This window comes from Mauremys mutica, chromosome 9 (genome assembly GCF_020497125.1).
Source record: "Mauremys mutica isolate MM-2020 ecotype Southern chromosome 9, ASM2049712v1, whole genome shotgun sequence".
Taxonomy (NCBI): domain Eukaryota; kingdom Metazoa; phylum Chordata; order Testudines; family Geoemydidae; genus Mauremys; species Mauremys mutica.
This window is the reverse complement of record NC_059080.1, coordinates 90,404,229-90,428,198: the sequence shown is the minus strand read 5'-3', so window position 1 is coordinate 90,428,198 and position 23,970 is coordinate 90,404,229. Positions and strand designations below refer to the sequence as shown.

General features: G+C 39.2%; 1 protein-coding gene across 8 annotated transcripts in view; it reads right to left on the bottom strand.

The window, feature by feature from the left end:
• The window catches only part of FNDC3B (fibronectin type III domain containing 3B), a 364,378-nt gene that overhangs the window by 108,904 nt on the left and 231,504 nt on the right, over positions 1-23,970 (bottom strand). For all 8 annotated transcript variants that reach the window (XM_045030459.1, XM_045030460.1, XM_045030461.1 and 5 more), the window contains 5 exons: positions 21,194-21,252; positions 11,910-12,067; positions 10,559-10,618; positions 2,714-2,852; positions 1,481-1,534 (listed from right to left, as the gene is read on the bottom strand). In XM_045030459.1, the coding sequence (XP_044886394.1) occupies positions 1,481-1,534; positions 2,714-2,852; positions 10,559-10,618; positions 11,910-12,067; positions 21,194-21,252 (470 nt within the window). The remainder of the gene's footprint in view (positions 1-1,480; positions 1,535-2,713; positions 2,853-10,558; positions 10,619-11,909; positions 12,068-21,193; positions 21,253-23,970) is intronic.

Genomic DNA, 23,970 nt, shown 5'->3' with positions numbered 1-23,970 from the left:
AACCAGGTATTCACATTCTATTATTGGTATGCTATCAGTTTCCACTCTCTTTCATTCTCTTTTTGCATTTTAGAAATATCCCATATTTTCACACCTCACCTTGGTTTGGTGATATGCTCCCATTGAAATTAAGAGGAGTTTGGCATGAGAAAGGACAGCAGTATTTGGATCTGGTTGCAGAAGGTATGATGTCTTACAGGACTTATATCTCTGATTATCCTGGCCTAGATCTTTTTGGTTCTCCTGACTCATTTTCTGCTTTATTCTCAGTTTCATTTTCTGCTTTGCCTTCCCTGGATTACGGTGCATGAATTTGTGTATGATGCTGAACAAGTAATAGATGAGAATAATAAATGGAAAGATTTTTCCCCCCACTGAACTCTTCTCCAGCTTGCTTTTTTTTAAAATGGTCACTAACCTTTCCTTACATTGTGCACTGTGGGCAGCGAGCCATTCTGCAGCTATTGTTTAATTTCTTTAGTTCAGTAGGGTTCTCTCCATGCAGGGACACTTGCTGTGATACTGCACAGAATGAATGTTTGCACAGTGTGTGCTTTCAGATGTCAGATGTAGTATAATGATCTGGAAATATGTCAGTAGCACAGCAGTTGAAGACTGCTCACAAAATAATATCCTTATATAAGGCAGGTAGATATGTTTCACACAGCATAACTAAACCCAGACCGCCCATTCCTGCTTTTGGCACCTGATTTCATGCTGGCCCAAAGCCTGGAAGCCCTTCTGTGACCCCACTATGATTCTGTCCTCACGTCCGTAAAGTCTCCTTTCAATACACACTTCTTCCATGAAGATTATATTCCCTAGACCGGCCCTCGGAAAAGTGGTGCCAAAATATTACTGGCATAATGGAAGAAAACAAGAGGCATGCTCAACAATTCCGTTCCGTCACCTGGTTTTTTCCCTCCCTGCCGCCCCAGGGCTATATTGTCTACTTAAAATGTAAGTTCTTTGGGACACAGACCTCATCTTTTTTTATCATTTCTGTAAAGCAACCAATAGTGTGTTCACTATATAAATGACACTATTAATTTGAAGTCAATAGGAATTTTCTATGAGAAAGGACTGCAGGATCAGATCCTAAGCTCTTTGGGGCAGGGGCTGTATTTTTGTTGTGTGTCTGTACATCGCCTAGCAGAGGGGGGTCCTGGTCCGTGACGGGGGCTCCTAGACACTACTGCATTGTAAATAAATTAATTAATAAACTCATTGCACCAAACACCTGATCTCAAAAAAAATGAACGTATAAGGTGTGAAATCAAAAAGCTATACATAAGAACATGTATGGAAAACCAACTTCTCCATCTTTCTTCTCTGTTGAATGCCATCAGGAGTTCATTTTCCTATGGTTTGGTTCTCCAGAGTTTAATTCTTTTTCTTTACCCAGCACATCCATCAAATCAGAATGTTATTTAATAAGTCATTTCATTTTTTAATATTTCTGTAACTAGTTACCACTTACCTCATCCCATTCTAACAGGTAGCTGGTGATTTTTGAACCGTTGTCAATGGGTGCCTATAAACAAAAACAAAAAATGAGATCTTGGAAAGAAGTTTACAAACACATTTCCTTCCCCCAGCCAAATGGCTACGTTTTAAAATGAAATCAGAGCTCTTGTTTTGCACACAGCTTGGCAAACATTTTGGTGTGTAATAAGAAGAGGATGAAAGTAATTAAATATATTTTTAAAAGTCAGTCATTTTAGTGTTTGTGAAAGGTACTACATTGAGAGACCGCAAATATGTCATCTTTAAAAAACCAAAAAACAAACCTGCAGCATGGGCAACACCAATGCAAGCGGTCATATTATCTGGCCATTATGCCTCACCTGGAGGGACCAGATCTCGGGGTTTGAGGGCTGTCCAGACGGCACATTCTATTTAATCATTGAGAATGGCAACAGAGCGCTCAATAGTGCCACCTGTCTACCAGGAAGTGAACTGACATTGGCAAAATTATGGGTAGGCTTGGAAGGATTCGATTTTTATTGCTAAATGTTGGCAAATGCCGATTTCACTCTACACACACAAACAGACAAAAATATTTCCATGGAAAATAATCAAAATATACAGATCAGCAAAGTAAGAAAAACGCTGCTTGAGAACTTATTAGACTTTGATATAAGGATATTTACTTTGTATATTTTGACGTGATGTTGACAATTTGTATTTTAACAATTATATAGTTTTTACTTTTTGCATCTCAACATGTACTGTCATTAAATAATAATTGTCTGGTCCTCCCCGCCCCTTCCTCAATTTCATTCAACTGTGAACACTTAAAATCAATAAAAATAAAAAATGCTTAAAAATAAACATTGATAATGTCCACCAAAATTATAAAAAAAGAAAAAGAAAAATTGAATTCTGCCAACCCTAATTATAGGTCATCAAATAGTCATCATATAGTAACAAAATTCCATCACTAGTCAACAAAGTTTGGATTTACAACTGGCAAAAGGTTTCAAACCTTTTTTCAAGCCTCTAATACATGCAGTTTCCCAATATATGTAATTTTTTATTATTATTTTAGGATATCTCAAACAACACAATGAAATATTTTAAAACACATCATAATTCCCTCAGTGGAAACCAATAGTATCACAGCACTAAATAATTTAAAATGGTTTCACTGATTATAGGTAACTGTATTTCACTTTGTTTTTCTAGGTTTCAGATACTTTATGTTACTCACCTTCCACTGTAAGGTTAGTGAACTTTTGGTCCTGTGTGAGGATTTGGGTGGAAAAGGACATTCTGGAGCACAGCTGTGAGTGGTGAAGCTAATTGGCTCTGAACAGGATCCCTTTACTGAATTGTACACTGCATAGACCCTGAAAATGAACATGTATGAATTTATGAATTTGCTGACAATTAAAAAGGGAGCTTTTCATTTTCTCAACCACAGCATTTTACTAGCAAAGCATTCATACTACCAAATGCTCATGATTTTTCACATCCCAGCTCTCCCTTGTATATGTTATTCGGTATGAATGTTCAAAATAATTCACATCAGAAGGTACGTATTATAGTGCTAGTCTAAATACTTCCACAAGCTAATCATTTCCTTCCGCTGGTGGAAGTTTCTGCCACCATTTTTCTTGACTACTTCAAATGTTTGGCCCACTATGCTAGAATCTTCTTGAGGATATAGCAAGAGAAGGGTCAGAAACATGGGGTGAACTTTATTAACCCATTCGCTGCTGAACTAGCATTCAACTCTCATTCAGCTGTGTTAATTTAAGTGGAGTATCCATATGAATGTGCAGTTTGCTTCATATAGCTGGTTGTCAGTCGAGTTTGTAGAACCTGGACTAATATGCATTGAGACTGGGTTCAAGATTTGCTGTGTTTTGTGTACTCGGGAGGAGGAAGTTTATACAGTGGTCAAATACGTTTCCTTCAAACAAGCTACAGTTGAACATCAGCTTCAGTACTCAGAAAAATAATGGAGCAAATAATCAAGCAACCAATTTGCAAACACCTAGAAGATAATAAGATGATAAGTAACTCTCAACTTGGATTTGTTAAGAACAAATTGTGTCAAACCAACCTAATAGCTTTCTTTGACAGAGTAATAAGCCTGGTGGATTGGGGAGGGAGGGGGGAGTGGTAGATATGGTAAATCTTGACTTTAGTAAGGCTTTTGATACTGTCTCACATGACCTTCTCTCAAACAAACTAGGGAAATACAACCAAGATGCTGCTACTATAAGGTGGGTGCAAAACTGGCTGGAAAGGAATAATGAGTGGGGTCCTGCAGGGATTAGTTCTGGGTCCGGTTCTGGTCAATATCTTCATCCATGATTTAGTTAATGGCATAGAGAGTACACTTGTAAAGTTTGTGGGCGATCCCAATCTGGGAAGGGTTGAAGTGCTTTGGAGGATAGGATTAAAATTAAAAATGATCCGAACAAACTGGAGAAATGGCCTGAGGTAAATAGGATGAAATTGAATAAGGACAAATGGAAAGTACCCCACTTAGGAACAAACAATTAGCTGCACACATACAAAATGGTAAATGATTGCCCAGTAAGGAGTGTTGCACAAAGAGATCTGGAGGTTGTAGTGGATCACAAACTAAACAGTGTAACACTGTTGCAAAAAAAGCAAACATCATTCTGGGATGTATTAGCAGGAGTGTTGTAAGCAAAACACGAGAAGTAATTTTTCCACTCTAGTTCATGATAAGGCCTGAGCTGGGGCACTGTGTCCAGTTGTGGACACCACATTTTAGGAAAGATACCAATCTTTCAAAGAGATTCCAAAGGAGAGTAACAAAAATGATCAAAGGTCTAGAAAACATGACCTATGAGGAAAGATTGAAAAAAATGGGTTTGTTTAGTCTGGAGAAGAGAAGACTGACGGGGGACATGATAACAGATTTCAAGTACCTAAAAAGTTATTACAAGGAGTGAAAAATTGTTCTTTTTAACCTCTGAGGATAGGACAAGAAGCCTGACCTTAAATTGCAGCAAGGGAGGGTTAGGTTGGACATTAGGAAAAAACTTCCTGTCAGGATAGTAAAGCACTGGAACAACTGTCTAGTGAGGTTATGAAGTCTCCATCGTTGGAGGTTTTTAAGAACAGGTTAGACAAACCTGTCAGGAATAGTCTAATTACTTAGTTCTGCCTTCAGTGCAAGGGACTGGACTAAGTGACCTATTGAGGCTCATTCCAGTCCTACACTTCCATGATCATTAGCCCAGACATTCCTCTAACCACAGTTGGCATCGCTTCCTCTTCAACACCAACACAGAGGACCCCCCTCACTCATCAGGTAGAAAAAAAGTGAACTGTGTGCTAGTAACTCTCCCATTTCTCCTGGACCTTCGAGGGTGTCACAGGTGCCTGCTCACTTCATCTTTTGCCTTTGTGGATCCACCTGCCCACCAAAATCACAAGAGTCTTCTAGAAGTACCAGAGTGTAACCTGACATTCCATAAAAGTGAGACTAAACCTTTTCTCTCTTACTGCAGGTGTCTAGGAGTCCTCTAAAGGTTCCCTAGCTATTTTGCTAGATTGTTGAGCATTACTTTCCTCACAGGTTTAGTGCTGAGCTTGAGGGGCGTCCTAGTTTCTGCAGACAGCGTGTATATGTGTGTGCCCACAAACAGATGGGATTGGGACATACCTCAATAAAACTAGGATCTACTTAGAACGCAAAAAACAAAAGATGTGGCACTGCTAGCTTACACTTCCCAAAGTCTCAGGAGACTGTCACCAGGCCTCAGCTGAAGACACTCACTAGAGGTTGCAGGATCGATACATAAGGTGGGACAGTCTTTTGGAAGCATGCAGTTATTGAAAACAAAAACCTCCCAGCCAACCTGAAGGGGCTGGTTCTTAGAAAATCCCTTGCAGACTGAAATGAAGGGCTATTTTGTGGAACCAAATGCTACAGGTTTGCATACCTGCCTCAGTACTCAACAGGTTGAAGACTTGTCAAAATTTTTATTTAAACTCAAGACTTTTATTTTCCCATGTAGATCTTCTGTACAGCACAGCAAATTAGTCAGTTGCACAGCTTTCTGATCAGAAATTGTTCAAACTGGGTCCAGACAGTGACTTCTGGGTTGGCTTTAGCCACTGTGTATTTGAATGTGGACTTCATAAATAGGCAATTACCAAATTTGTTTTGGGTAGATAAGAGTAATTCAGCCTCTGGGGAACAAACAAGAGCTACTTGCACTCATGAGAAATGCTTTGTAGAATTGCCTCTGGTATCTTCCAATGAGCAGCTAGGAGTCAGAACAAATGTAATTAATTGAGTCCCCACCAGGTGGCTTGATTCATTGTGTGTTTGTCTCCTGTGCATCCCTGCAACCAAGAGTCAAACCAACATCAACATGAGCTGCAGGCATAAATTCGAACTAGGTGAGTCCTAAGGGAGCCTCTTTTTAGCCAAGACAGCAAGACCTGCATTGTGTTAGAAGTTAGAAGTTCTTTGCATATTGACACTCAGGACACATCTTTGCTCACTCAAACTGCTATAACAGCGCTTCAGTGTAGATGCTACCCATGCTGACAGGAGGGCTTCTCTTATAGGTGTAGATAATCCACCTCCCTGAGAGGTGGAAGCTAGGTCAATGGAAGAATTCTTCCATCGACCTAGAGCTGTCTATACCAGAGGTTAGGTAGGCATAGCTACATCTCTCAGCGATGTGGATTTTTCATGGTCCTGACAGATGTAGCTATACTGATGTAAATTCCCAGTGTAGACCAGTCCTTACTCCTTGGTGATTTCATGCCTGAAAGGCTACTGCCTCCGTAGTGTCTAATGTTAGATTTGCAAGATCAGAGAAAGTCATGAGGAAAACTTATCTGAACCCTTACAACTGGTGTTAGGAAAGTGACTCTAAATTTCAAGTGACCTGTGTTTCTGAAGTTGTAAGGCAGAATGCACCTTAAAAAAGACATAAGTGCCTTAAAAAGTCCAGTCTTCCCTATCACCCATAAGTGCTATATGATGTATATATGGAATCTCATCAAAAGATGAGGGAGGTTGCATTTGAAATGGCTGCAATAAAATATATTTCTTGAAGAAACTAAGATATAGGTTCATAGTGAAGCTATGTAAGAGCCTGCAGTTTTTTTGTGCCTAATACATCAGAAATTTTTTCAAGAACAGTGTGGGAAAACGTAAAGCCTTGGAAATCTGGCCAAGGTCACTGAGACCTAGGATGATCTCCATATTAAGTGCTGGTCATGCACATTTATTTATGGGCTTTACACATTTACTAGGGCTGGCCCGAAAACAAGAATTCTGTTTTGTAAAATTTTTTTAAGGTTTTTATATTTGTTTTCATCAGAATGAAATGGAGACGCTTCCAAATTTCTGATTAAAAAAGAGTGAGATCCCACATCAGAATAGCTAGTATCCCCGGGGTGGGGTGGGAGGGAAAGGGTTAGGGCATTCACCTGGGGTGTGGGAGACTCGGGCTACGTCTTCACTACCCGCCATATCGGCGGGTAGCAATCGATTTCTCGGGGATCGATATATCGCGTCTCATCTAGATGTGATATATCGATCCCCGAACGCGCTCCTGTCGACTCCGGAACTCCACCAACCCGAACGGCGGTAGCGGAGTCGACATGGGGAGCCGCGGACGTCGATCCCGCGCCGTGAGGATGGTAGGTAATTCGATCTAAGATACTTCGACTTCAGCTAAGTTATTCATGTAGCTGAAGTTGCGTATCTTAGATCGATTTCCCCCCGTAGTGTAGACCAGCCCTCAGGATCAAGTGCCTGACTCAGAGCAGAATCTCCCACATCCCCGGTGAGTACCCTCACCGCCGGGCTATTGGCTATTCTGGTGTCAATCCATCTCCCTCTCCACACCTCCAACTCCGCCCCCACCCCTCATATTGGATTTGAAAGCGTTTCCACATAAAATGTTGGTTTTAACAAATCAGCATTTTCCAGCTAAAAAATATTCCTGATCAGCTGATATTTACTGCTTGCAGTGCTTTAATACACAACCCCAACCTCACCAAGAAAAACACATGGAAGAAAAAACATTATTTGGTTTTGTAATGTTAGTTTCCTTCTCCTACTACTTTCTGTGCTGCCACTTTGGGGCCTGCCTTTCATATCTCACAGTCCTATATTCTTCCTCAAACATAGTCACTGCAAACTGTTCACCTCTGATTTGTGATTTGACAAACTTGCAGGAGAAGTGCAGGGGTAATTTAGGTAGGCAGAACAGAAATTACCTGCACTGAAACTACTTGAAAATTGGCCTGGACACTGGTGTAAACACTCCTAATGCTGTGAAAAATTGCACGGTATGTCAATACTACTCTATTATTCTTATTACTACTACACTAGGTGAAGCTTGCTTTAGAAATTATGCTTAACAGCCTGCAGTAGCTATAACTTTCTTCTTGCTATTACTGTGACGCACTGGCTCCTTCGCAAAGGGTCCTATCACCTCAGATCTGACAAACTCACTACACTAAACACATGCCTTCCAGGATATTTATCAATAAAGAATAGTATGTCAGGTTTCTACAGAAAGTGTGTAACTTGTCAAGATTCATAATCAGAGAGATGTAAGTATGGGAAATATTTAAGGAATGACGTAATTATATTGAAAGTATGCTTTATGGACTTGGAGTAAAAGTTAGTCACCGGGGGCCATTATGTCTTGGTGATGTTCCTTTCAAGCATGGCAAAACATCAAAGACAACTGCAAATAATCAAAATCACCTGGAGAGTTAAAAAAAAAAAAAAAAAAGGAACTTTACAATAAACACAGGTTTGTCCTGTCTGTGAATAAAGACAAGAAACTGATATATGAGAGACACCCTCTGCATCCTTTTACTGAGGAGACATGTTGGGGAGCAGGGATGTTCTCATGAAAAACTGGATCCTAAGTTACTTTATTAGATAGGAAAAGTAACTATTAATAAAGTGTAGACACAGGTTCGCATTTTATGATTTTGTTTTTTATTGTAACCATTTGTTTCCGCCACTCTCTCTTGTTTCTAGTTAACACTCCATTCTATCTTAAATAAATCTCCTTTGGTTTCATTACAAGTGCTCTGTGTACTACAGGAGCAAAGATTTAAAGTAAAACTGGTAAGCTGGAGTACTCTGCTCCTTTGGGAGCAAGGATCTGAGATTTCTGTGAGTAGCCAGTGTCAGGGACTGGATATCACAGGGGAACGCTTCAAAGGGACTTGAGAATAGGGGTGCACCTCTTGTTAACTTGCAAGGGGGGAAGGGATAGCTCAGTGGTTTGAGCATTGGCCTGCTAAATCCAGCGTTGTGAGTTCAATCCTTGAGGGGGCCATTTGGGGATTGGTCCTGCTTTGAGCAGGGAGTTGGACTAGATGATCTTCTGAGGTCCCTAATAATCTATGATTCTAAGGCAAAGGCAGGGCTGACACCCAGTCACCATGGGCAAAGACTCTCTCTCGCTAGAGACACGGTAACAAAGTGACTCACAGTCCTGGGTACCTTGAGAACTATCACAATTCTCTGCTAGTTACTATGGCTGGGACACTTGTTTGGGACCCAAAAGCATGCTTCTTCCATAGATTTGGAAGGAGTTATTTACCCTCTTGCTCTTCCATTTGAAAAATAATTATAAGATATTCCTGGAACTCAGTGATGTATTTGTTTTTAAAAAGTTTTAACACCAGCCGATTGACATATGTTTGATATTTTAAATTCTGAAGCAATCTTCTGTTTATTAGGTTATGCCATTACACAGAGTAGCAGCATTGATGGGAAAAAGGGTGCCAGACTTTGTCTTTGTCTAGAAAACAGAAGGAAACAATAGACAGAAGGAGTGAAAGGAGATTTTGTTCAGGATATTGAACATAAATGAACAGGATGTGAATTTGAGGCCTGGGTTCATTAGTAAAGTCTTAAAGAAAGCCATAAAAACACGGATAATAAAACATGGTGTCAAAATATCAGTGTGTGAAACTGAAACACGTGTTAACAATGAAAAATAACTGTGCAACCAACATGTAACTCTATAATTTACGGAGAAATGGGATCTAGAAACGAATGGCTTCTGTTGGGTGTTAATTTGTCAGTTTTAAAGAGGCATATAAACATGCAGTAAAACTTTTAAAGTATCAAGTCAGCTTTATAAAATATACAGATTCTTTCTGACATTATCCTTATAGTTTGAATACTGATAACTGATCATCTCTGAAGAGTATATCCTTCCATCATTCTGCATATAGAATCTTCCATTACAGATGATCCTAGTTCTGCAAAAAAAACTGATCTGGCAATATGAATAGACACCTTCAACAGAGTTTGCATTTGTCATGGGGTCTCAGCTTAAATTCTTAAATGCAATTTCAGTGCAATTTTGTGCACCAATATTTCTGGGCTCATAATTTCCCCATACTCAAACAGACCTTTAGCACAAACTTTTCTTTTTCACAGACAAGTTTTGCATAGCCAATATCTGCATTATTAAAATGTACTTTTCATTTGATTTTCAGTGTAAAGTTAAAATCTAGGCAGCTCATAATCACAGAGCTGACCTAAAATATCCAGATGCTGGAAAAATGGTCAAATCAATTTTTTTAGAGACTAGTAAAAGTAATAAAGGGTAGGATAGGTAATGGATGTAACCTACTGGGGAGTCAGTACTACTTATAAAAAAATAGGTTTTATTTACTTTGGTTTTATTTTTCTAACAAACAAACATGATGACACATTGGACAGATGTCAGTCGCTTTATTCAAACACTTTGGCAAGCCTGAGATACACTTTCATACATAGACACTTTAAGGCCTGTTATATACTCTCTATCCAGTTGACACAGCTATACATCTTTTCTTTCACTTTAGTGATGACAACACTATGATAGACAATGCATTGTTTGAAAATCTCTCTCATAATTTACTGCCTGAGAGATGGAAAACTACTACTGAATACTTAAGGGCTGTTGAGAAAGTACTGTGAAATTCTTGAGCTATATCATGCAGCAGTCAAAAAGCTCCATTTTTTTTTAGATATAATTGAACAGATTATATTTAAGAGATTTTCAGATTCATAACAACTCACCTGACATGATAATCTGTTGCTGGCCTAAGGTCTTTCAGGTTATATTCTAATTCTTCTCCACTGCAGAAAGAAATCATCCATATGTCATGAAAAACAGTACCTCAGTTAGTACAGCTATTGAATTTCTGACATCTAGGGGCTCCTACAAATGATTCATTGAAAAAAATAAATAATTTCCAGGGTAGGAAAATAAAAGTAAATAATGTAGGACCAACTTGTCAACAGACTGGAAATCTTTACAAGTTTCCATATTAAAGGAAAGAGAAGTAGTTATGTTTTCCATTTATAAAGTAACCCTATCACATGGATTTATTTCTACAGTCTTTATCTGTACAAACCTATGTCAATTTAACTTACTAGGCCTTTCAACTCTTCCTGAGATATGCTGAAAATGTGACTCAACCATACCCCAGTTCCATGATGTTTTACTTTTATTATTGCAAAGTACCTACTTCAGAAATGCTGAATCATCAAACTGGGTTGGTGAATATTATATCAAAAGATTCTAGCATGGCTTGAACTTCAGCATCTTGCATTAATGCTTCACTTGGGGCCCTCATTTTGAGGTCCTGTCCAATATTATATGCTATATTTGGGCTTGACAGGGAAGTACATAATCTCCATTACTAATAACCACAGTCTGTGCCCATTCAAGTCAATGGCAAAACCAGTGGTTCAGAATTGAACTTTAGATATTGAATGGTTAGAGCCATGTGTTAAGCTACAGGACATCCTGAGAATGGAGATGAACTTGGCCACAAAAGGTCATTATTATGCTACCTGGATCCCCTTTAGTGAAATTTGTGGAGGACAATTACTTCATAATAGCCAATCTGGCATCTCAGCACTTTTTAAAGTGCACAGAGGATGATTTTGTTGGGGAGCCTATGTAATCCACTGGTGAGTGTATATTACAGGTCCCCCTGTGTGCTGATCTGCTGAGGATATGAGCTGTTACAATCCCCAGCTACAGAAACATGGCTGTTAAACTCACACTGTAGCAGCTCTTGGTTTTAGCTCTGGCAGGTGGCTGTCACATCAGGAAAGTACATGTGAGAGAGTTTCGATAACTTGAGGGACAGGAAATGTAGCTCTATTCTTTGGAGAGGGACGAGGCAGAAAGTGACAACATGTGCCAGGTCTGCTGGGGGGTGGCTCCTCCCACACACACATGCGCTCAATCAATTTGCAGGAAACTTTTTCAGGTGCGGCTAGAATTACCAAAACTGGGCCAAAATACTTTTTTTGTGAAATTGGTAGGACACAAGGGCAGGACCTGAAGAACCAGGATAGCTCATTTTTAACTAAAATATAAACATAGAACAACACATGAAAAAAAGTACATAATTACCTGTAAATTATCTTGTACTTCCCATCCCTCCCTTTGTCTGATAAGGCAACCTCGTAAGTACAAGTGTAAGGCAAGCCATTATTGTGTCTATCCGCACTTAAAAGGCCAGTTGGAGGACACCATGTTAGTAAAACTGTTCTTGCTTGAATATTTGAAACCTATAAAAGAAATGTTAGTCAGTGTGAATTCCAAGTACTGTGTTCTCTTATGAAATATATTTACTCTTTACCAAGTAATTGCTTATGAATACCACTCCTAAGAGTTATTAAGGAAACTAAGTAGTCATTGGTGAGAGATGAAGAACTGTAATGAACTAGAAACTGGCTGAGAGACAGGAAACAAAGACCTAGGCTTCGCTGGGGACAGTTCAATGATAACCACTTCTCAGGATGCAACATTGATCCAAAAATATCCACAGTGGTATACACAGACTGGAAAAACAAAACAATTTAGGACTGCTTCGGGCCATAAGCCAATCTCTAACTGACAATTGCTAAGAAGAAATTTCCCCTGCTGCAAGCTAGTTATTCCATCCATAATTGTCCATTTAGGGATTCCTTGAACCTTCTTCTGAAGCATAAACTGCTGGCCACCATTGGAGACAGCATACTAGACTAAATGGGTCACTGGAGGTGCACCTGTTAGGAATTATCATGGTCCTGTCTGACCTTAAAGTCTATGAGTCTATATGTCCAAATAATCTTAGAGCAGACAGAGCCTAAAACTAGCACAGCTTTTTTTTTTTCTCTGCTACATTCCTTAACAGGACAATCCGCTGGCATAATGCCAGAAGCATCATAGGCCTGTACAGTAGCTTCCATTTGAACAGACTTCTGAATCCATGCTGAGAGAGGAAAAAACGTTAATGCTTCTAAAAATCAATGTTTACAGTGGCTATCCTGGAAAGAAAGTACTGTACTTCTAAGTAACTCTTCTGAAGAAATCCCTGAGAAATCATTTTATAGCCCTGAGCACTCTGCCACATCATCACTTGAGTTTTAGATAATGAAAATGACTAATCTCTTAAAATTGCAATGTCAAATGTAACAGTGAAAAAAAATTGCCTACGTGAGGAGGAACTGAAGTTACATTCCAGCACACAAGGTTTTATGTTTCTTATTAATTTCTGCTATGTCAACTTTTACAAGTTTTATCATTCTAGCAGATTCCTCCAAAAAACTTATAGAGCAAAAATCTCTGTTATTTCAGAATGTGTAAGAAGCTGAATGATTTAGAGACTCAGTTATAAATTTTCTATACTTTTCCACATAAATCTGGCACTCCTCTCCCATTAATGATAACAGTACTTGCAAAACTAATGTGCTGTGCAACTGTTCTTGGAATTTACTCTTTGAGGTCCAGCATAGCTTTCAAAAATGTAGTTTCATTGGGAATGTGGTTGGAATATCCAAGTTTAAAGACTCACTTTCCTGCAAGAAAGAGCTCTGGAAATCTCTAATGCAGATCATTTAACATCTCATCTGAAAAATACATTGCCTCTAGCTGAAAAGCACCCCAGCTATTGTTCCTGATCTTGATATATTAAGCAGATGCCTTCTAAACCAACTCCTAAATCTGAGATTTTTTAACATACTGAGAAGGGGGTGAAACCATAAAGTGTTTCTCATCTTAATGTAAACATTGCTCACAAAGTTACCAACAACATTTTAGTTTAATGTCAGTAAACTTAGTTAACCATGCCCAAAATAAAATATCTCTGCAACATAAGTTGAAATTGTAGAACATGAAATGTTAAGTAGTATCAAAAAATTTTCTCAAGAACCATTTGCAGATTAGTCTTACACCAATTTTCTTATCATTTCTTGTTCTCCTACTGTTGTCCTAGAGGTAATACAATCACTGTTTGCTTCAAACAACTCAACTGGTTAAAAATTGCACTGGATTAGCCAGACATCTATAAGAAAAGCTCAAAGTCTCAAGTCAGACAAAGCAATTGAAATCTCTTAGGTATCCTAACAGAATGAAATCATAGCCAAAACTAAACACATTTACAGTTAAAAAATTACATTTGATATCAATTAAGTATTTTACAGGCCAAAGAGAATTTAGCAATAAAAAAGATCCAAATGGTATTTTTTTTTGGACATACATTACTACCAGATGAACTACTGTGAGATTTCTTCTGTTATTATGGACATATGCTTGCATAATTGTTTTTCATACATTCAGACAGGGATTTGGAACTCGATACACAATATCCAGCCAATGTTCTATTGAACATTTTTTTTATGACTACTAGCTAGGACACACGTATATATGCTCTCTATTTGGTAAAAAGCCTTGTCCTTTAATGAACTTCAGTGATTTGTAGAAAGTCAAGTTTCTCTTAATGTAAGAGAAACAGTAAATCGTATGGGCAACACACAAGAAAATACAGGTACACATTTAATACTCTGAAGTCAACAGGGCTCTGCACAGGCTGGTTCACATAAGGATAAAAGCTTACTATGGCTATCAGCTAAGGGAGTTGTTCCATTAGCTGAAGTGCTACAGGTTTAAGCTTTTGGTGCTGAATATCCAGGTTTCAATTTTTCTACTGACTTGTGATGGTGGTGGTGGTGGTGAACACACAGTAATGGCTGATGTCACAAATTGAGTTTTAAAATAAACAGGTAACCAACAATTAAAATAATTTCTAAGTAAACCCTGAAAGTGTCAAACAGGTTTTCTGACACCCTCGCAAAGCCTGCATGGCGCGCACTAAAGGTTATTTATACATAAATGGGATTAATTGTTAGATGAAGTGACAAACTGTAATTCGGAGTCCACATTTTTAGCATGGCAAACCACAATAGTACTATCCTCAGGAGAGTGAGAATTTGGAACAAATAAATTTGTATGACTTAATGGAAATACAATTTGCTGTCCAGTGAGCCAACAGGTTCAGTCTGAAACCACAGTCTCCGGCCACAGGTTGTGTATCTTCAATGTTTTCTTTAATGAGTGGCTAAGTTGCTTCTGCAAGGATCAATGAATATTATGCTTGCTATGGAGGAAAGAATATAGGCCCAACTATTCAACTTCCAAACAATAGGCATGATTCTGAAAGGTGCTCAGTGCTATTTGTCCCAATGGCAGTTGAAGGAGCTGAACACCTTTCAGAAGATACTGAGCACTTGGGCAAGATCTGGCCCAATACCTATTCTTGAACTGTTTCTTTATGCGTATGAGAGCGTCATAGCTATTCCAAACCCACTGAAGTCAATGACAAAGTTCCTCTTCTCAAGACAATGCAATTAAGAACATCAGAACAGCCATACTGGGTCAGACCAAAGGTCCATCTAGCCCAGTATTCTATCTTCTGACAGTGGCCAATACCAGGTGCTTCAGGGGGAATGAACAAAACAGGTAATCATCAAGTGATACATCCCCTGTTGCCCATTCCTAGCTTCTGGCAAACAGAGCCTAGGGACATCATCCCTGCCCATCCTGGCTAACAGCCGTTGATGGATCCTATCCTCCATTAACTTATTTAGTTCTTTTTTGAACCCTGTTTATAGTCTTGGCCTTCACAACATCCTCTGGCAAAGAGTTCCACGGATTGACTGTGCATTGTGTGAAAAAATACTTAATTTTATTTGTTTTAAACCTGCTGCCTAATAATTTCATGTGGTGACCCCTAGTTCTTGTGTTATGAGGAGTAAATAACACTTCCTTATTTACTTTCTCCACACCAGTCATGATTTTACAGATTTCTATCATATCCACTGTGAGTCATCTCTTTTCCAACCTGAAAAGTCCTAGTCCTATTAATCTCTCCCCATATGGAAGCTGTTCCATACCCCTAATAATTTTTGTTGCCCTTTTCTGTACCTTTTCCAATTCCAATAAATCTTTTCTGAGATGGGGCGACCAGATCTGTACGCAGTATTCAAGATGTGGGAGTACCATGGATTCATATAGAGGCAATATGATATTTTCTCTCTTATTATCTATCCCTTTCCTAATAATTCCCAACATTCTGTTAGCTTTTTTGACTGTAGCTGCACATTGAGTGGATGTTTTCAGAGAATGACTCCCAGATTCTTTCTTGAGTGGTAATAGCTAATTTAGACCCCATCATTTTATATGCATAGTTGGGATTATGTTTTCCAATGTGCATTACTTTTCATTTATCAACATTGAATTTCATCTGCCATTTTGTTGTCCAGTCACCCAGTTTTGTGAGATCCCTTTGTAACAATTAGCTGTCTGCTTTGGACTTAACTATCTTGAGTAGATTCGTATCATCTGTAAATTTTGCCTCCTCACTGCTTACTCCTTTTTTCAGATCATTTATGAATATCTTGAATGGTACTAGTCCCAGTACAGACCCCTGGGGGACACCACTATTTACCTCTCTCCATTCTGAAAACTGACCATTTTTTCCTACACTTTGTTTCCCATCTTTTAACCAGTTACTGATCTATGAGAAGACTTTCCCTCTTATCTTACTCCAGCTTTCCAAAGCTTAAACCGGGAGGTCAGATTCTGATCCATTTCATGAATTTCATTTCATTATAACATCTACTCTTCTTTCCTCAGCCAGTCTGTGACTGTTAACCAAAGAATTTTTTTCAGACCAGTTTTATATGACTCAAGAGAAGAAGGCGCTTCCACTACTTCTCCATTGGAAATAGAATGCTTTTATTCTATTAAACACTGAACTTGCAGTACTGGTATAAAATACTTAAATGTGGTATTAATTCTAAACAGGAAATACTTCTGCATAGGATTTGTTCATTTTTAATGCTGTCTTAACTCTACCCTACCAAAATATTAAAAACTGGAAGATTTCTTTATCATTTGGGGAGATGATTCCCCTTTGTGTACTGTCTTTACGCAGATAAGGCCCATGCTGTCAGAAGTACCTTTTCCAGTTGGGTAACATGACCCACTTTGTCCTACAAGCTATTGTATTTGATTTTTACAGAGTTTTTTTTTTTTAAGGTCGAGAAGTAACTACACATTCTTTGTCATGGGAGTTTTCTGTGTCTAGCAAAAAGCACAGCTAATTAGTTCCTGCAAGCTTCTCAGCTTACATGGTAAATGTCTGCTTTATAAGCTACCGAAAAGGTGGTGGAGCAAATAAAGAATCCCAACCCTTGCACTACTTTATTAAAGTTACAAGACTGATAAATATCAGTTCTTTCAGTCATTCAGGTAATGAACAAGGGCCAACATTTCCATACAAGTTTACTTTGAGATTTTGGGCTAGTGTTCACAGGCCTTTGGTGATTTGGGGAGGTTTATTGTAAGTGTGCGAACTACACTGAATGAAGCATTCCTTTGCTCCCCAGAGGGCAATGTTTGAAGGACTTGTGGGTCGAATGAGCTCATGGCTTTTACGAGGTCAAGTTTTCCCTTTCAAATCATGGTCTGACACTGCAGTCCTTAATCAGGCAAAAATCCCAATTACTTGAAAGGACAGCAGGAACAGGCTCTTTATTACAAAGCCAGTCTTCATTTGAACTCAGACCCACCATACCAGTATTGCTTCTTTACCTCCCCCCACACCCTCCTACACAGCAGTTGTCAGCATTTGCTGAAAGGATGCAATAACCTTTCAAGCATCTCTGCAGCCACTTACATCTGTTCCATTGTAGTTGAACACAACAGCGGCACTCAGCCATTTTTGAAGCTTTGCCTCGGGTTTCTCCTCTCTTAGGAAGATGGCTGCTTCAGAGAATGAGTACCTTGTCTGTGACATTAGGAACTGGAAACTCAGTAGGATTTCAGGTTAAACAAACAATCCTCGGAAAAATCTAATCCTTTAAAGAGCTGCCTTATAAAAGAGAAAATTTGGTATGATCTACGTGAAATCTCCCAAAATAGGTGGCAACATTAGATAATGTCTCATTGCTTGAATTTCAGTCCACTCCCAATTGATTCATTGATGCCTCCTTACTTCATTTGTTTTACATACATGGTATTTTGTTTATTAAACAATTTTATTTTTCTCTTTTATAAACGTTCTGCTTGGGCTACAAATATTTTACTACTATTGAAGCAATGGCATTACACACCATTTTTCTCAGTAAAAACTACATGTACACATTATATACAGGTAGAGTGTATATGTTATATACATGTACATGTACACACACACAACAACAAATGATGGTAGCCTATGTTATTGTTATGAGCTGAGTGAAGTCTTGTTATGGGTTGAGTTAAAACACCATTGAGATTGATAGGTGTGAACTCACCCTTCAATTAATATAACTATAAGCATATGCGCCACCTAAGACAAAAGTAGTCAGCACCCACTCAGCAGCTTTTGTCTGAGTATTGTTTCGGATAGGTGTGTGTAGGAAAAAAGATCACGCAAACTCAGGACAGACAGGAACAGACAGAGAGAGACAGTGAGAAAGAGACAGCCTGAAGGGGCAGATGAAAATATGGAAGAAACTTGGGAAAAAGTTTTTGGGCCAGGGTGCAGATAAGAGTGTGCTCTGGTATTGTGGAGCAAAAGAAGCTGTTTTCTTCTATTGATTCTCTCTATGTTCAAAGTCACAGGACTTCATTCGTTCTTTGAAAATAAACAAAACTGCACCAAACAAATACCCGACTATCAGAAATTTCTACTCCTTTCTGGAACGCCGCCAGGGCCCCAAACTTGGATTAGCCACTCAGGTGAAAAAAGGGAAGCAATATAAATTTATTATTAGCATGAGGTTGTGATAGCCTTGTTACTTATGAGTGTTAAAGTTACAGGGAAGTACGCGGGTCATCCCAAACATGTACCAATACAAGGGTCACACCACACCATCATGTATTCAGCAGGTGCCCCACCCCCAAACCCCTATAAAAGCTATTTTAGGAATGTTCTACAGAGTTTAAAAATAGTACTACTGTTTTATCCCTCTGCCTGTAAAGCGAAGTTTCTTAGGCTTTGTCTACACTGGACTTTCGTTGGCAAAACTTTTGTCATTCAGCCGAATGACAAAAAGTTTTGCCAATGAAAAGCGCCAGTGTGAACAGCACTTTGTCGGCAGGTGAGCGCTCTTCTGCTGACAAACAGCGGCTACGCTGCATGCCTTTTAGTGGCATGGCTGTAGTGGCACAGCTGTGTCGCTAAAAAGTACATAGTTTAGACATAGCCATAGTTATCATGAGTCCAATTATACAGGATTCAGAGGTAACCACAGAAACTTCTAAAATAGCTTCTCTCTACAAAAAATGCCAAAGAATTTTCAGGATCTTCCAAGGTTAGATATTCCTCCTGTCTAATGGTATCAGTCTCCTGCATCTAGCTCTGGAATATTCCATGATACTCTGAGTTCCTTTCCCAGGTCTGAAGAAGAGCTCTATGTAGCTCAATAGCTTGTGTCTCTTACCAGTAGAAGTTGGTCCAATAAAATATATTATCTCACCCACCTTGTCTCTCTAAGCAGACATTAAAACAGCCATTGATGCCATTTTGGGCCACTGTAACTTTGAGTGTGCACGTTTGAGGAATGGACAATTCCACATTTGAAGGGGGGGGAGGAAGGAAGGAAAGTTTCTTTTTAAAATGGTGGCTTTGGGGACTTGTCAGAGGTTTAGAATGTTGGCCGCAGTCTCAGAGATGGATCAGTGGGCAAAGTGCCTTTGAGCATATCCCTTCTCAGGCCTCAAGCCATCGCTAGTCTTTGGGTGGAATCATATGATTCACCCATTCTCAGGCCAGGCCTTGGGCAGCATTCCCTTGGTACTAACTGCATCTCAGCAGGTCTGATTGACCCTCAGACCCTGCAGTTCTGTTCCCTCCAGGGGCAATGACAGTGGCATCCAGCAATCAAACAGCCTTTTTAAAGCAGAGTGCTATTTATTTTGAACCAAAGCATTTAAGAGAAGACAGATCTTAAAAAATAAACCAGTTTATATACTGGTACATGCTTGTCTTTTGTTAAGGCGCACCATTCCCTGGATCTGAGAAAGCCCCACTCCTTTAGAGTCCCTCTGGGGAGTCTCTCTCTGTGTTAGCTTTTCTCCCTGAATAGCTGCTGACAAGTGACATGCACATACCTTACTCTCCTGAGAAGAGCCTTTTAACTGTTTAGTGTTCTTTTGATCTCTGGGCTTGCTGCCTGGCAATACAAAGCTTGCACCTTCATTGGCGACAGGATATATTAACCTCAAAGCTAACAGTTTCCCTCATTGTCTTGTCACTGCCCCTCAACCATTTGTTTGGAGATTCTTACCAGGATCCACTGGGTTGCTTCCCTGCTTGTTTTTCCCACAGCCCTCTATTAAGCTAGAACAATATATTCATACTGGAAAGTCTTACAACCCATCATACAATAACAGCACCTCACTAACCAGGTCACAGATAGTGTTTATAAATTATTTCGTCTCAATATTCTTAGAGTATACTGACTACATAGCAATTCTACAGCAGTCACGACAGTGAACTAGTTTTCCTCTGCAGAACTATCCACTGCTCATGAATATACACCAAGGGCATGTTACTGGCAATATAACAGTACAGAGGAGTTAGCCAAAAACTATGAGGTCAATCACATTTGTCATGACAATTGTTTGTAGGGAAAAAATTTAATTGGGGCGGGGGGTGGGAGGGTGGAAGGCTGCATGAACCATTGCAACTTCAAGTCAGCAGGGATTTAGATTCCCCATTTATTCCTTCATTGCGTAAGGCCCTGATCCTGCAAACAGATGCATTGGTGCAGACTTTAAAGTGTATGGAGTTCAGACTATTATGTGAACATAATGTCTGCACTGGTGCATCTGTCTGCAGGACTGGGGTCTAAACTGCAACAGAAACATATTTTCCACACTTTTCAATGTTATTAAATAATACAATTTGTTTTTTTCTTGTCAGAGTTTTGGTTTTTAATTCCTAATTTATTATTTAAAATTAAAGTTTTTTGGGGGCAGGGGACAGGAGAATTGATATCAAGTAAATAAGTATTTTTATTATTTATGTTCTTATATGTGCATTACCTTATACAACACATTAATTAAATTAGTAAAATTAATAAATTCATCCAAGGATTTCAAAATGCTCTACAAATAGCCATTAATTAAGCTCCAGCATATGCTATAAGACACCTAGAAATTATGCCCACTGTATGGACTGGGATTTTTGCCTCAGTATGTACTTTGGACTGCAAAACTGTGATCCATAAAAATGTTCTTGGATGAAAATACATTTATACAACATTCTAGCATATAATAATTCAGATGCCACCCCGTATTTCACCAGCATTATACCATGGACAAAAAAAATACACTTGGCATATTTGTGAAGTCATCTTTTTTTGTAAATCTGGAACACGTACCTGTGGTTTCTCTATTCCAGAAAGAATGTCTTGAACTCTTTTGGTTTCTGAGTCATATTCTGTAAAACAGACAGGAAAAAAGTAAATTACCACCATTAGATGGCAATAATGTCATCAAACTCTATATTCCTCCATTGTGAAGTTTTTACTAGGAAAGAGACAGAGAACAGTAGGACTGGTTCATAAGAAACAGTTTCTTGCGGCAGTTTGCTCTTATGTAACAATGGCAGAAGAAATACAATGTATGGTTCCTTATATATGAATATGAAAAATATGGTATAAGAATGAATGGCCAATGACATTTTCAAGCCTTACTGACTGCAGCTACAGAGCTGACATTCGCAGACTTCCTAAACCGATTAACTTTTGGTTTCATGTGGCCAACCCCCGGCCCACCTCCCCCAAACACACATAAAAAACTTAGTTCCACAAATATACTGCAAAAAGACACAGGGTATTCTATAACTCAATTAATGTTAAGATTAATCTGGCTTATTAACCAAAAATATCTTTATTCTGTCATCCATGGAGCTCCACTGCAAGGAGAGTCCTCACTTTCTTACTTAGAGCCCATTCTGCTGGAAAATTAATAGTCTTTTTATTTTAATGGAAGTGTGCTGGCCAAACATATTATCTTTCACAAAAAAATAAAGTAATTATACCACAAACAAACAAACAAAAACAAAATGAGCAGGACTCTTGAGATAGCAGAATAAAATTCTGGCACAGGGAATTTCGAAACTCATGAAGAAAAAAACGGCAGGTTTAAATCAAAACCTCCAGAAATGGTTACTCCCCAAAAGGCTGACCTATTTCTTGAAGCTCAAGAATTTGCCCATTTTTGTCAAAAACCTGCTTGGAAAAAAAAATACCACCACCATTTAAAATAAGTTCCATGCACTAGCATGCCAAAAATTTAAAACTGGTTGAGTACTGACAGGCAAAACTCCAATGTAAATGCTCATCTCCTCCTGAAAGAATGTGCCTCAGTGTGTAGTGGGAACGACAGCCGGACTGCCTCCTATGATCTGGAGTGCTTTTCCGTCTAAGCCACTTGACAAAAATTAACCTAAGCTAATTCTGAATAAGAGGAAGATAGCAGGACCATTTTTTTCCCACAGTCTTAACACACTTTACCAGTTGTCCGAAGCGTATAAATTAGCATGCTTCTGTATGGCTAAGACAAATCTGACTTGACAACTATACAGATGGGCATGACCCCGCTGAGAGAAGACCCAGATGTTGATCCAAATAGAAAGTTCGTCAATGATTAGGGACTTTGGGGATTCAGTGTTCCCTGTAGTTCTACTGCAGAAGCAGCCCTGAGCCAGGAAATTTGGATCCAGATCTGAAAATTCTGAAGGGGTTCAGAACCAGTGCTGTGGGCCCACCTCTAAAGAATGTCAGTATGAAACTGCTTCTACGCCTACAGTGGGTAAGAGAATGCTGTTACTATGCCACTGAAAGTTTCTTTTATGGTCATTACGTCACCCTCAATTACAGCCCCAGAAGCTAAGTTTGAATCTTTCTTGACCTTAAATCCTGAACATGTGGGCTGAATTCTCTCTCCTCAGTCTGCTTTCTAGCAAGGGTTCTATCTGTGGCACCCTAACTAAGAGATGAAAATCAACCCTAAAGCTCAATGAAATTTCACTTCCCTCTCCTTGTGAAAAATGATAGCTTTGTACAGTAACTAAGCCCTTTTTGATGCCTTGCAGACAAAGGGCTGCAGGCTTAAGCCATTCCAAATCCTGGAGCTGAATAATGAGACCTAAGAGAGTAGGGTATCCTCAGCAATGACAAAAATGTAAAGGCATCAGCTTTCTAACCAAAGTTAACATAGCCCTGATCCTAGGGAAGCTTTTGATTCCAGTTCACTAAGTACATAGTCTGCACACGTGCACACGCCTGCTACCTCAGCCACCCACACTCCTCGAGGCTCAGAACAGCTTGGTGCCAGATGCACAATGCCTGTCATCATGATTGTCCACATGCAGTAGAGGTCAGTTTAGAGCTGGAAGCAAGTAAAAGAAACTTCATCAGAGAACTCAGGCAAGTAAAAAGACCAATGTCGATGTAACTCAGGAGAGATGAGAAGTGGCAAGGTGACTCATCTATGAATGAATTTAATCCACATGACCAAACAGCTAACTCTTTAAAGGACCACTGATGCTCAGCACTCGGTATGGAAGGTTCTGATGGCAAGATGTTTTTCCCACCCTGAGGGCACTCACATAACACTTGAAAATTAATTTATTTAATCACAAAAGTAGCCCTGACCCCCACCACTGACATTTTGCTGTAGAGTGCAATCATTTGGTGTCATCCGCAGCAAAGCATTCCAGTACAAAAGACTACAAACCACCAACATCAGTGCTAATGGCACCCCTGCATGTTGGCAGTTTCATGGGGGGGGATCAAGGTCTGATGAGTATCAGAGATTGATTTGCCCTTTTTTGCACTTCCAGTTGTTTCTGTGGTTTGAAGCACTGAGGCACACAGTGGCAGGGAAACATATTGAAACTTGCACTGCCATTACTTGTGCTGTTGAACAGACAATGTTCTCACAGAAGTTAGTCCCACACTCAAATTACAACCCAGTTCCAAATCTGCTTTTATATCGGTTTAATAAACCAAGGAAGAATTTTCATTTTTGAACATTCATTTAAAAAGTCAACCTCAAGGGTGTTCTGCAAATATTGAAACAGGCAGGCAATGGGATACAGAATGCACTGCAGTCCTTTCCCGTATCAGCAAAAGTGCCAGGATTGTGCAGG